Source organism: Dasypus novemcinctus, chromosome X (assembly GCF_030445035.2).
Source record: "Dasypus novemcinctus isolate mDasNov1 chromosome X, mDasNov1.1.hap2, whole genome shotgun sequence".
In the NCBI taxonomy this organism is placed as follows: domain Eukaryota; kingdom Metazoa; phylum Chordata; class Mammalia; order Cingulata; family Dasypodidae; genus Dasypus; species Dasypus novemcinctus.
Genome location: NC_080704.1, coordinates 2,957,485 through 2,972,478, shown reverse-complemented (window position 1 = coordinate 2,972,478; position 14,994 = coordinate 2,957,485). Strand labels below are relative to the sequence as shown.

At 40.8% G+C, this 14,994-nt stretch overlaps 1 protein-coding gene across 2 annotated transcripts in view; it reads right to left on the bottom strand.

Moving 5' to 3' along the window:
* LOC101434645 (arylsulfatase H) overlaps window positions 1-14,994 on the bottom strand; it is a 62,372-nt gene that overhangs the window by 21,628 nt on the left and 25,750 nt on the right. The window contains exons 1-2 of one of the 2 annotated variants that reach the window (XM_058291612.2): window positions 5,508-5,565; window positions 4,682-4,724 (exon numbers count right to left, since the gene is read on the bottom strand). In XM_058291612.2, the coding sequence (XP_058147595.1) occupies window positions 4,682-4,692 (11 nt within the window). In that variant the 5' untranslated portion in view covers window positions 4,693-4,724; window positions 5,508-5,565. Of the gene's footprint in view, window positions 1-4,681; window positions 4,725-5,507; window positions 5,566-14,994 lie in introns of those variants that run through there. The other variant, XM_071212936.1, reaches the window with a different exon arrangement.

The following is a 14,994-nucleotide window of genomic DNA, read 5'->3' as shown; positions in this document are numbered from 1 at the left end:
CTTGACTCAATCGAGTTTTTTTTCTATTCCTTCTAAGACTTCCTCTCACAGTTTCCTCTTATTGGCTCACTACGTGCGAATTCTCAAAACCTAAGATCATACATGTCTCTCCCTCTGCAACCTTCATCCGGGAAAGCCCTGCCTCTTACCCATCATATTTGCATACATCCTTCCAATATATTCCCAGGGTAAGCGTCACATCCGTGGCAAAACCATTCTTCACAGCTGCATCCAACAGCAGTCCTTTGCGACTCCATTACAGTTGACACTTCCTTTTCACCTTTGAACTTGTTATGTTTTGGGATTTCTAGTTGGCTGCTTGTCTCTTTCCATTAGACTGTAATTTCCAGGGAGGACTGGAATTGTGACTACTTCATTCACCTCTGACAGTCTTGACGATGTGGTACAGCGTAGGTGCCCTTAAATCCTTGTTCAATGTATGAAGGAATGATGGATGATGAATGAAGGAATGAGGGATAGATGATGGGCGAATGCCCTCTGCCTCACCTTCCCTTCTCAGCCAAGCAGCTCTGCAGACTTGTTGGCTTTGTCTTTCTTAACGTCTTCAATTCCAACACATTCCTGAAGCCCCCTGTTGTCCATCTACCTGCTTATTGCCTCCAAATCGGTATCGTATTTCCAGCCCTCTCCTAATCTTATAGCTTAAGATTTATAGGCACAAGTGCCAAGGGACCCAAATTTTATACTTACTTGTTCTGGCAAGCTTTATTCAGGCAAGGAAAATAATGACTGTATTGAAATAATAACGTTTTAAAGACAACATAAGGTGATTTATATTTATATAAATATAAATTTATATAATGCACAGTACACAATGAGTCATCAGAAACTGCCGTTATTACTATGAATTTTATTACTTGCGCAGACAACAGAGGTGTTCAGAACCACATATATATATAGTTGTCAATGAAAGCCTTTAAATTTTTAAGAATTAATGCCGTCTAAAATTGGTACTCTCTTCCCGGCCACTGTAAACATTCATATTTTCAAATATGACTTATCTAAAAAAGAAACTGGAAAGAAGTTTCCATTTACAAAATCTGAAGGAGACAGCAAAAGTTCTTTAGAACAAGCATGTCTCTGGTTTGGAACATTTTCTATGAACATATTATTTAAACAGGATGCAATTGCCTTTTTGTGCTATAAACCTGATGCTACGCTTGCTTACTCTGGTGTTTTGCCATGCAGATTGCAGTTCCCATGCTCTCTCCCTTATAGATTTTAGGGCAAAATCCCTTATAGAAAATAGTTTTGATAGCCTTGATTCACATATCATGGACTTTCTTTACCTACCTCAAATAATTCTAATTTTTATGACCCACAGGCAATTTAGAAGGTGGTCTCTGCTTCTCTATTAGAAGGGGAATTCCTTAAATTTTACCACCTTATGTTTCTCTACTGTATCAGGATGTTTAATCCTTCGAATATGCTTTTCGACAACATATATTACTAATATATATTACTATCAGAAATGCGTGGATCCATAAACAGTTGAGAACCAGATGTTATCTACTTTAGCTGTGCACTGGAATTTTAAAAATTGATGCCAGCATTCCATCCCCAGTAATCCTGACATTCATGGATCTGAGGTACAAGCTGGCCATTAAGATTATTAAAAGTGGGCGGCAGACTTGGCCCAGTGGTTAGGGTGTCCATCTACTACACGGTAGGTCCGCGGTTCAAACCCCGGGCCTCCTTGACCCGTGTGGAGCTGGCCCAGGCACAGTGCTGATGCACGCAAGGAGTGCCCTGCCACGCAGGGGTGTCCCTGTGTAGGGGAGCCCCACGCACAAGGAGTGCGCCCCGTAAGGAGAGCCGCCCAGCACGAAAGAAAGTGCAGCCTGCCCAGGAAAGGTGCAACACACACGGAGAGCTGACACAACAAGATGGCGCAACAGAAAGAAACACAGATTCCTGGTGCCACTGACAACTACAAAAGCAGACAAAGAAGACGCAACAAATAGACACAGAGAACAGACAATTGGGGTGGAGGGGTAGAGGGGAGAGAAATAAATAAATAAATCTCTAAAAAAATAAAAAGCTTCCCAGGTGATTCTACTGGGCTGTCCAGGTTGAACCCACTCTTCTAATTAAAGCTTATCTGCATCTTCATACAACTAGCCAACAGCTGGACTATAGAGAGAAAATGCATCACCTGCTGAAGCTTTGATTTGGACATTTTTCTTGGCCCCAAGACTGTAAGTTTTTAAACTAATAAATCCCCATGGTAAAAGCCAACCCATATCTGGCATATTGCTTTGGCAGCCTACAGAAAACTAAAACAAGCATAAAAGGAAGATGGAACCTATGAATTCTATAGATACTTGAGCAAGGGTGACTTTACTGTGTACTTACTTCCACAACACTCATGTATTAAGAAAGTTGTGCAGAAAGAATTTACAAGTCTGACATTGCCTTCTTTAGAAAGTTCTGCTTGCTGGATTAGCCCTTGGCTGGTATCTGGGAACATGGCATTCAGAAGGGTTCCATACCTGATAAGAGTGACTCACTGTACCAAACTATTTTTTAAAACAATGTGGATTATGCTGAACACCTGCTTTCCTTCTTGGAACCTGGAATTTGGCAGGTGCTAGACAGAAGTTGCCTATTTGACCAGCTCCCCCACCAAAAAAATAATGAGCTGCCCTGGTAGAAAGCACTCAACACAGGTTGTCACAACTCATTACTAGAGAAATTAAGCATGTTCTATGTGACTCCACTGAGAAAGGACTCTGGAAGCTTTTATTTAGTTTCCATCAGATCTCATGAGATAAGCCTTCACCTTTTGTTTATTTTGCCTTGTGTCACTTTCCTCTAATAAATTACAGCCATGAATAAAAAGATAGGTTGAGTTCTGTGAGTCCTCTTAGAGAATCACCAACTTGGGGTGGTCTTGGGACCCTCAAACACAAAATTCCATTTAAAAAATGACAACTGTAGAAGATGAGCTCATAGTTCAAAAATATTAAAAACAAATATTATTTCCATGAGACAGAGACAGTCAACCATTGAGACAAATGGGATGATTTACAGCACCTTTGCTAAAGGACCCATGCCAAAGAGATTCTAACATAAGTGTTATCAGAAGGCTCAAGAAAACAAAGAGAAGAATAGACAAAAAAGCAATGTCTTAAATGAAATGTTTGAACATTTCAAAACAAAACAGGTCTGTTTAAAGTAAAGTAAAAAATATAAAACAGACATGAAATATAGTCATTGGAATTTAAAAATAAACTTAATAGAAAAGGAGTAAGCTCCATTAAAATTCAGAATAACCTGGAAACTAGATCTCAAAGCATCTCATAGCATGCAACATGAAGAGCCAGAAGAAGGTAAGAGGCATGAAAAATAAGTGTAAAGTATCATCCTATATTTAAAAGGATTTAAAGGAATGATATTAGAAAGGAAAAGAAGAGGAAATATTCAGAGATATACTGGTTAAGAATTTTCCAGAACTGAACACAGACATGAATATTTAGACCGAAATAGCACAGCACATCTCAGGCAGGGAAATAATTACCCACTTATTTCTGTGTCTTTAAAGTACAACACAACAAAAATAGACTGGTTTAAAACAACCGCAAGTTACTTACAATAAGGAGACAACTGGACTGAAAAGAAACTTTTCAACAGCCACAAGGGAAACCTGAAGACCAGGTAATACTACTTTCAGAGTTAAGGAAAAAATCACTATCCACATAGAATCCTATACACTGCTAATATATCACTCAAGAATTAGAAGAGATTATGGGCATTTTGGGATATATACAAACCAAAAGACCCCTGATGAACAAACTACTAAAAATTTTTAATAAAAAAGGCAAATGTATCCCAGGAAGAAAGTGTAGAACACAAAAAAAGATGGTGAAAATAAAATGAGATAAAATGTGCTGATAACTAAATATGCATTGACAAAAAAACCCTGATAATGTAATAATTTAAGGAAGGGGTAAAACTAGGCAAAACCAATTTCCCAATCAATAATTACATGGAGAATGTAGCCGTTTGATAAGTTTGATATTCCTGATGAATTCCAAAAAGAAATATTGGATTATGTTTCTAATCTGATCTGTACCTGGGCATGATTGAGTTATGATTAGGGCTTTGAGTTCCCACCCCAGGTGGGGAGTCACAGATAAAAGGTATGACAAAGAACGGAGTTGAGGGTTTTCTGATGTTGGAGTTTGATGATGAAGACTTAAGCTGGAGCCCCAGGAAGTAAGCACACAGAGGAAAGAGAAGCACAGGAAGAAAGGAACCTTGAACCCAGAGAAAAGCAAGCCCCAGGAACATAGGAACCCAGGAAGCCTGAGCCCTCACAGACGTCGGCCGCCATCTTGCTCCAACATGTGGAAATAGACTTTGGTGAGGGAAGTAACTTATGCTTTATGGCCTGGTATCTGTAAGCTCCTACCCCAAATAAATACCCTTTATAAAAACCAACCCATTTCTGGTATTTTATGGCAGCACCCCTTTGGCTGACTAATACAGAGAATGAAAGGGAGTGACTTGGAGTTAAAACATTTTATAGTTTTTCTTTCTTTAAAAGGAGGGTAGAGGTACTGATTAACTATCATACTTTGATAAACTAAAATCATGTTAAAAATAATTAGGGGCAAACACACAATTGAAAGCATTATGTGGGAGTGGATGTAGCTACCTGCTTCCCATGAACAAGGTCCTGGGTTTGATCCCTGGTACCTCTGAAAAACAAACAAACAAACAAAAATGGCAACAGAAAAACAACTGTCATTGGGGAGCAGATGTAGCTCAGTACTTGAGTACCTGCTTCCCACATATGAGGTCCTGGGTTCAATGCCCAGGACCTTCCAAAAAATAAAAAAGCATTATGTGAAGTATAGCCTCCAGACCAGCTGGGAAGGGAGGAAATAAAGAAATCTCAATATAATTCGCAAAAGTATGGAAGAAGAAAAAAGACAAAGAAAACCCTTGCAAATAGAAAACAAACTACAAGATTATAGAAATAAATTCAACTATGTTAACAATTTAAAATATAAATAAGTGGCTTTATTTGCTTATTGTAAGTAAGAGAGTCTCCAATTATTTATTTTAATCCACCGGGCTTTTTCTAAAACACACATCAAAAACCCAATGACAAAGAAAGTTTGAAAATAAAAAACATATAAAAAGCTACAATGGGCAAATAGTAACCAAAAGAATGTAGTTGTCATAGTAATAATATCAGCCAAAAGAAAATAAAGTTAAAATCATTAATATAGACAGGCAGAGCTATTATTGAATGAGAAAAGTAATCCACAAAGATGAAAACCATAAAACTTTATGACCTCAATTATAGTTCCAAATTGTATAAATCAAAGGTTGAATAAAATATGAGGAAAGGGTGATAATCTACAGTCATAGTAGAAGGAATCTCTCAGGTACATCAGAAAGAACAATTATCCAAAGGCTCTTGACAAGCAACACTTCTCTCAACATATAGAAAATTAGTGCATTTGCCAACTTACCAGTTCTGGAATGGCTGTTTCATAGTGTCTGGTTATTTTACCTGAAAAAGAAAAGAACAGTGTTGCTGCCTCCCTTTACCCCTCCTCCTAGCCTTTGTTATCTCCCTTTTCCAGCCGTTGCTATCCTTCACTGCCTACCTCATAGCTGCCTGCACAGCTCCGCCTATCCACTACCGCCCGGTAGTTAATCCGCCCCCGTTCCTACCCCTCCCTTGACCCGACCTTATATAATCAAGTGTATTTCCGCAATAAAGTGGACTAGCTCACTCTCACAGGCTGTCTCCGTGGTTTTTACCGCGCGTCCCCCACACCTGGAGAACCTAGGCCTACGCGCTGGCCTAGGGGCTCACCGCCGAGCCGTGGAAGCCCTCCCGGTCCTCGTGGGTTGCTAACTTAAAATAGCAAGCCCACAGCAGAACAGCTAAGCACTCTTGCAAAGAAACTAGTTTCTGCAGAGCAAGATCCTTAGTGAGCCAAAGTGCTAACTAGCCTGTTTTGTGGTGATCCATTCAATTCTTTATGCCTAATTGCAACAAATGGTCTTGACTAATCCATCAACATGAGCCCCTCCATTCCAGAGTCTTAAAAAAAAATTGATAATAAACAAGCAGGCATGTATTCAACAAAAGTTTGTATCAGCCCTTCACTATATATGGTACTCTGCTGGAAAGTGAGATATTTTACAAATTTTGAGTCAATACATCTTGTCTCCCTAGCAGGAGAGTGCTGTCTGCCTTAAAACGCCTCACCTATGGATCAGCTGCCGGCTTGGTGGCTCAACTCATTTGACCCAAGAAGGTGTGTCTGACAGCTGTATTTATGATCCTTTTATAAGACTGGTGTCCCCTGCTTAGGATTCCCAAATTGTTCAGACAGGTGAGGTTTCATAACAAGCTACTCCACAAGATAGGTGACATATAATAAAAAATTAATAGCACTGCCATATACTTTATAGAGGTTTATAATATTCAAGGCACTTCCAGGTACATTTTCCCATTGGATCCTGAAAACATCTTACCCAGCTTGCCTCAAACGGTTAACAACTACTCTCCTATTTTATGAAGAGGGTATTGGAGGTCATCGAGGTTTAAAGACTTGTAGGAGGCCACTGAATTGAAGAGCCAGGAATGAAAATTTGGCCTGTGACTCTCAGTCCTCTGTATGTCTAAATCAGATTTCTCATGGCCACCATCTCATGTTCAACCCTCCAACAGGACTCTCAAATGTGATCTTTCTAGAAGCTGTCTCTCCTAATGCATTTGATCACCATGAAACTGAAGCCCACACCCCAACCTGTGAGTGACAGTCCATTCTCTCTGCACCACAAACACCTGTGAATAGTTCTGTACTAGACCTGACCACATGTGACCTCCTAAAAAGTCACTTTGGCCATCTCTGTCATGCCTAGTACGTTAGATGGTTTGGTGGTTTGAAGCTGTTTGAACCCGAGTTCTTAAAGGTAATCCATTCCCGTGGGTATGGACCCATTTGGAGTCGAGTAGGATCTTCACTAAGTTAGGATGCAAGCCACCTCATTCAGGGTGAGTCTTAATCCTCTTACTGGAGTCCTTTAGAAGAGAATGAAATTCAGAGGAAGAACAGAAGCCAGAAGCTGGAATCAACAAAACCTGGAAGAGAAAGGAGAGCTCAGCTCATGCTGCCATATGCCTTGCCTTGGTATGGAGGAGACCAGGACCACTGGCCTTCCAGAAGAAACCATCACCTGATTGTGCCTTCATTTGGACATTTTTCTCAGCCTCGAAACGGTAAGCTTGTAAGTTAGTAAATTCCCATTGGTAAACACTGACCCATTTCATGGTATTTGCATTTTGGTAGCCTAGCAGGCTAGAACACATGGCATTCTAGTAAATGCATACTTAAGGAATTGAGAGAGTCCCAAGAGCTGGGTGAAAGGGACAGAAAATGGGTTGGAAATTATTCTTTTTAATTCAACAATAGATGCCATAACTTAATAAGTTACTCTCTGATCTGTGATGGGCAAGAGTCTCAATTGGTGGATGTAGCTACCACTGCAATGTGCCCCCTAACAGGCAATGAAAAAAAGCAATTTTAGAAATAGATGTTTTTAGAAATAGATGTTACCCTCATGGTAGAAAGGAGGTGCTAAAGTACATTCCATCCCTACTTCTAGATTTTAATGTTTTCACCATTAGTGATTAACTCCCAGTGACCCAGGGACTTCCAACATGAGGGGTCTAATGAAAGAGAAACTGAGGGAAGGGGGAGCTTGAGTACTTTTAGATAAAGTTGGCTGAGGGTACTGATGACAGTCTGAAATAGAAGGAAACCATAAGAAAACATTGGAAACTGCCTAGCGGGAAAAAAAAGGAGAAAGGCAGAAAAGCACACAACTAAATTCTGGGTTCCATTTCAAAATGGCAGAAAAGTAAATACTGCACTGACATCAAAGAATTTATAAGAGAGAAAATAAATGCATAAAAACGCGTTTTGTGGTGGATAAAAAGAAGGAAGGCAGATGGGAAACCACAGGAGCAAGCCTACTTACCGCTTAGAGTCTCCAAGCATGCTACAGGAAATTCTAAGACTGCAGTGAGGAAACCCCACCCAAGGCACAGAGAATTAAGTTATAGGGGGAAAGCAGATGTGGCTCAACTGATAGAGCATCTGCCTACCAGGTAGGAGGTCCAGGGTTCAAACCCAGGGCCTCCTAGCCCGTGTGGTGAGCTGGCCCACATGCAGTGCTGATGTGCTAAAGGAGGCCTGTGCCATGCAGTGGCGTCCCCGTATGGGGGAGCCCCATGTGCAAGGAGTATGCACGCAAGGAGAGCCACCCCATTCGAGAAAATCACAGCCCACCCAGGAGTGGCGCCGCACACACGGAGAGCTGATGCAGCAAGATGGCGCAACAAAAAGAGACACAGATTCCTGGTGCTGCCTGACAAGAATGCAAGTGGACACAGAAGAACACAGAATAGACACAGAGAGCAGACAATGGGAGAGACGGTGAAAGAAATAAATAGAAAAAATCTTTTTAAAAAAATTAGGTTATAGGCAATGAGGACTTATTATAGAGTCACCAAATATTCACAAGTACAACAATTTAACAGATTACTCAATATAGGACTTACTAATAACTATTTAAATTACTCCAAAAAACAAAGGAAAGGAATCAATGAAACTAGAGTGGGAATTTGTGCTATAAAAAGAGATAGCTATGAAATTGAGATGAATTCCAATCTTGGAAATGGGAAGCACAAGAGTTAAAAATTGAAAACAAACTAAGCTAAAGTCCCACTGAATCACAAAGTGGCCATAGCTGAAGAGTATATTGTTAAATTAGAAAGTTGAGCCAAAGAATTTCCACAGGATACTACAAAAAGAAGGAAAAGAGATGGAAAAGCTAAAGAAAGGATAAGGCAAGGGGTTGTCGAAGGTTGGAAATGCTGAGCATCAATCTTTCTATTAAGACAACTGATGGGTACAATTTAAAAGGCTGGAAAGCCTGCAATATTTGGTAATATTGGACAACTTTCAGGAACTGAAGGAAAGTCCAGTCTATAGGATAACAAGGCCAGTGAATCAGATGAAAAGCTACCTACACTTAGTGCTGAAGTTTCAGGATACAAAGAACATATCCAAACTACTAAAGAGAAAATACTTACAACTGGATGAGACTCAAATGACTTTGGACTTCTCGTGGGAACATTGCACTCAAGTTGCCATGTCAAGATGGATTGACATTGCTAAGCCTGACTGCTCTGAAAGCATAATTTGAGCCTGAGCCTCGACATCTCCTTGAGCACATATTGTAGAATGTCAGCTAAATAAACATATGTTCACAGACTCAGAATCTCTCTGAGGAAATCAGCAGAAATATACATCAGGGGGAAAGTAGGAATCAGAATTCAGGGAGGTGTGAGCTTAAATCGTGAGCAAAGGAACAGGGAAAGCATCTGTATTGGGTTGAAGACACCCGGAGACTCTGCGCGTGACCTCCTACGGGAAAAGGTTCTTTGCAGATGTGGTCAAGTTAAGAAGAGGTCCTTTTGGTTTTGGGTGGAGTCTAAATCCAGCATGACTGGATGTTGGTACAAACACAGGGAGAAGACATCCTTGTAACGATGAAGGCAGTTTGGAGTGACGGTCTACAAGGCAAGGTACACCAAGGGTTGGGGGCAAGCAACAGAAGCTCAGAGAAGCAAGGAACAGATTTTCCCCTAAATCTTCCAAGGAAAACACAGCCTTGCCAACACCTCGATTTTGGACTTCTGGTTCCCAGAGCCAAAACAGAATAAATTCCTGAAGCTACCCAGTTGGTGACACTTTTTTAAGGCATTCCCAGGACAATTTATATGGCAAGGCACACTGTAAGCAAAGCAAAAGGGGCAAGTTACAGGGAAGGAAAAAAAAATGCCTTCACTATTTTATATAGATAAATTAGTAAAGGGACAAGAACACTAGAGGAAAATGGACATGGGATGCAAGAAAACAATAGTAAAATGGACATAAGACATAAAGAGATAGTTCATAGAAAATGTACGAATGGTCAATAAACATACAAAAATATGTTGACCCTTCCCAGAAACCAGAAGTACATGTTGACATTAAGAAGATAGCATGCCTCAGTCGAAATACCAGGTTGGTTTTTTTTCAAGTTTGATAGGATGCGATTTTATCACTGATTCAAAGAAAGTTGCCTGCACACCGCTGAAGAAGCCGTGATTAGGGCGGCTGTTTGTGATAGAACCTGCCCCTAGTGAAATATAAAATGGATCATAAGCTTAATTCCACTTGCAACTCTAGAGAGAAGTTCAGCCAGGGGCAAAAGGAGGTATCACCAAGGATGTTTATTGCAACGTTGTCTTTAATTAAGGTAAAATGGAAACCCACCAAAATGTCCACTCTCAGGCTTCATAAATCAGAATATATCCAATATATTCATACCATGGAATTCCATGAGTCAAATAAGAAACAAAGATACTTATGTGGATCAAGAAGGGTAGGTTTCCAAGGTACATAACAAAGTTAAAAATAAAAGACCAAGTTTCAGACAACTAGATACAGTAGGATACTGTTTATTCAACAGACACAGGCTCAAGGATTTCCTTTGCAAGGATGCTTGTAAACACAGGCAAAAGCTCTGGGAGGCTATGACTCAGAGCAGTCTTCACCAGTAGAGAAAGAAGAGATGGAAATAGGGTGAGATAGAAGGTCAGGGCAGGAGGCTGTCCAAATGGACTTTATCTTGACCCATAATCATTGTTTTAAAAATTAACATCACAAAAAAAGTACATGGTGGCTTTTCCACATTAATTTACCGAATGGCGTTTACAAGACCCTTTACCTGATATCGGCTGCCATTTCCTTCTAAAACAAGGGGTGTTAAAATATTTCCTTTAGAAAAAGGAAGATGAAACTGAAGGATCCCAGTGTCTCTGAGGAAAAAAAACGTATATGTTTTATAAGGCATTGCCCAATCACAAGTGAAATAAAAATAGCAATTACTTTTATGGGACCTTTCATCTAAGGAAATAGCAATGCTACCTGGATATTATCTCTTTAACCTTCACCACTTTTGAGTGAGGGAGGATACCTACATTTATGTGGATCAAATGGGCTGCATGGGGAAGAGGTGGTGTCACGTAAGTCCAACTAATAAATTCTAATGCAACCTCCCCATTAATTAAAATATTCTTTGTATTAATGTTCATTAACCAAAATATTCCAACCACTGAAACTACTCTCAGAAGTGCTGTGCTTTTTATTTTTTTTTTATTTTATTTTTTTTTAAGATTTATTTTTATTTATTTAATCCCCCCCGCCCCCCCGGTTGTCTGTTCTTGGTGTCTATTTGCTGTGTCTTGTTTCTTTGTCCGCTTCTGTTGTCGTCAGCGGCTCGGGAAGTGTGGGCGGCACCATTCCTGGGCAGGCTGCTCTTTCTTTTCACGCTGGGCGGCTTTCCTCACAGGCGCACTCCTTGCGCGTGGGGCTCCCCCACGCGGGGGACACCCTTGCGTGGCAGGGCACTCCTTGCGCGCATCAGCACTGCACGTGGGCCAGCTCCACACGGGTCAAGGAGGCCCGGGGTTTGAACCGCGGACCTCCCATATGGTAGACGGACGCCCTAACCACTGGGCCAAAGTCCGTTTCCCTTTTATTTTTTTAATGTAATATTTTTTGTGAAAGGTAATAATTTCATCATTTTCAACCCTGTTGATCATTAAAAAAAATAAATATAAATAATAAATACAAAAATAATAAATATTATAGTATAGTACAATATAGTAAAGTTAACATATTTTACTCACCTGCAACAGGCTGTTTCTTAAGTTTCTACATTTCTGGACCTTGGTCTTAGAAAGTCAAGGTGCTATAACTGGTTGGAGTTAGTGTCATCATTATTATAATTAAACATTTTTTAAGTATGATGATTGGACACTGAACAAGTCTAGCCATTATTTTTACATGTAAACATAGTCTACTGTGACAAGTGTTATATAATTATTTAGGAAAGGAATCTTTCATTTCCGCCTTTCGACTCACACTAAGCATACGTTTAATTACAGGAATTTTATGACATTGACTAAGTTGTATGAGGAGAAAAAATTTGAATAAGGATGACAGGTGCTCAAAGAAGGCAAGAGAGAACGGAATTCTAATACATTGAATTCCACCATTTTAATGCATACTCCCTACTTTTAGATGTGGCTTTCATCTTTCCATCAAAATGCATCACGTAAGCATTGCATCATTAAACCTGGAGTAACGGACTTGGCCCAGTGGTTAGGGCGTCCGTCTACCACATGGGAGGTCCGCGGTTCAAACCCCGGGCCTCCTTGACCCATGTGGAGCTGGCCCATGCGCAGTGCTGATGCGCGCAAGGAGTGCCCTGCCACACAGGGGTGTCCCCCGCGTAGGGGAGCCCCACACGCAAGGAGTGTGCCCCGTAAGGAGAGCCGCCCAGCGCGAAAGAAAGTGCAGCCTGCCCAGGAATGGCGCTGCACACACAGAGAGCTGACACAACGAGATGATGCAACAAAAAGAAATACAGATTCCCGTGCCACTGACGACAACAGAAGCGGACAAAAAAGAGCACGCAGGGAATAGACACAGAGAATAGATGGGGGGGGTTGAGAGAAATAAATAAACAAATAAATCTTTTTTTAAAAAAAGCCTATATGATGTGGATCATTGACTATGGGGTGCAGTGATGCTCAGAGATGTTCTTACCAGGTGCAATGGATGTGTCATGATGATGGGAGCAAGTGTTGCTGTGGGGGGAGTGGGGGGTGGGGGCGGTGGGGGTAAATGGGACCTCATATTTTTTTTTAATGTAATTTTTAAAAATAAATAAATAAATAAAAAAGCCTAGAGTAGATGAGATTGTTCCCTGTCCTGGTTGATGGACATCCTTCAGGCAAGATTGAGTTAGGCATGCCCTACAAAATGCTGTCCTCACAGAATCTTTCCTCACATAATTTCACCATTTCTTAAAGCCTTATTAGGTGTGTGACATCTGGTAGGTGTGTGGGTGAGGGTGAGAAGAGATGCAAACTGAAAATTCTCATGAAAAAGATAGATGTGCAATCACCCAACAACACCAGAAGCCAAAGCTGCGTACTTTTGGAGATGCGAATTAAGGAGACACACTGAAAAGGCAACTCAGTGTTTGCATCCTTCAAGCTCTCCACCAGGTCCCAAAGACTTTTCCAATGGATTCTTCCTAATTAAGGTCACAAGAGCAACTGGTCAATACCCATGTTATAAAGAGGTTGTTGATGTGGGAGGACTGGGGGGGTGAGGTGTGGGGTATATGGGAACCTCTTATATTTTTTAATGCAACATTTTTTGTGATCTATGTATCTTCAAGAAAAATACAATTAAAATTTAATTTAATTTAATTTTAAAAATATATATACAGTTAAAAAAAAATACCAATGTTAAAAAGTTAGCCAAGTCAGCAAGGTATTTCACCTGCTTTGCTGCCAGCACTGAGAGTCCCAATGTACCCTGACAATTACGGGAAATGTAAGAGATCTGACAATATCCAGCATCACTGTGAACACCCCATTTTAACTAGAAGTGTTTTTGTTCCTGTTGTGTTGTTCCTGAGATACTCTAAGAGCAATGTATATTTCCTTCATGATGTGTATTTTAAGACTAACCATAGCCCTCCAGAAATTCAGCAGTTTTCTGTTTCACATTATTTTATTTTATTTTGAAAGAAGCTTTAGATTATATAAATGTCACATCAAAAAGAGGGAATTCCCATATACTAGAACCCCTGCCCCCACACTTTTCCCCATTAACGACGTCTTTCATTAATGTGGTACCTTTGTTCCAAATGATGAATACATATTGGAGCCTTGCTACTAACCATGGACTATAGTTTACATTATGGTTGACACTTTGCCCTGCACATTTTTATCGGTTTTGATAAAATGTATAATGGCCTGTATCCGTCATTGCAATGCCATGCAGGACAATTCCAGTGTCCCAAAAATGCTCCATGTTCCACCTGCTCTTCCCTCTTTCTCCCCTCAGAACTTGTGGTGGCCACTGCCTTTCTATCGATGACACAAGTTCTTCCATTGCTAGAATAATCGTAAGTCTACTTTAGTCCATAGCTGCATTCCCCCCTTATGTTTGTTCATTGAGGATTTGGGGCGGTGATGTCCACTCTGCTTCTGATTGAGAAGGGGGCTTAGATGCCATGGGGCAGAAGGATGGAACCGTCTTCTTGCAGTTGTAGATTCTCCCTGTTTTTTGGGATGGGTGTTGTCCATCATCATCCATCAGGGAGTTGTCCTGGGCATTTCACTTTAAACATCTTAGGATCTGCATGTCTAGATGTCAGAGATGACTGAACGCAGAAAATACATAGATAGATGACTCACCTTTGAAGTATTACTTACATCTGTCTGCAGAGGCTGGACATGGGAAAAATCAGAAATAGTTGGGGGGCTGGATGGGTTCTTGGCTGCTGTAACCAAGAGCCATAAAGCAGTCTTAAACAAGTAGGTACTTATTCTCTCAGGTTTCTGAAGACCAGAGGTCTGACTCAAGGTGTGAGTAGACCCATGGTCCTCCGTAGACTCTAGGAGAGGCACCTCCCAGCCTCTCCCAGCTCCTGGTGGCCCGAGGTCTTCTTGGCTTGTGCCTGCTCACCCTCATCTCTCTCCATCTTCCACAGCCTCCCCTCTGGATCTTTCCTTATCTTATAAGGACATCAGTCATTGAATTTAGGGACCACCATAACCCAGGGAATCTCATCTCACAATCCTTAGTTACATCTGCAAATGCCCTATTTCCACATAAGGTCCCATTTTGGGGTCCCCGGTGGACTTGGATTTTGGGGGCACACGATTAAACCTGTGCAAGCAATTTAAACTAAACGAGTAAGTCCCTCATTCTCCCTGGTGTTTGTGCTAATGAAGGGCTGGAGGAAGTGCAGGTGCAGTTCACAGTAGCCAGTGTTCAACTGTGCCCACCCCTGACCTGTCTC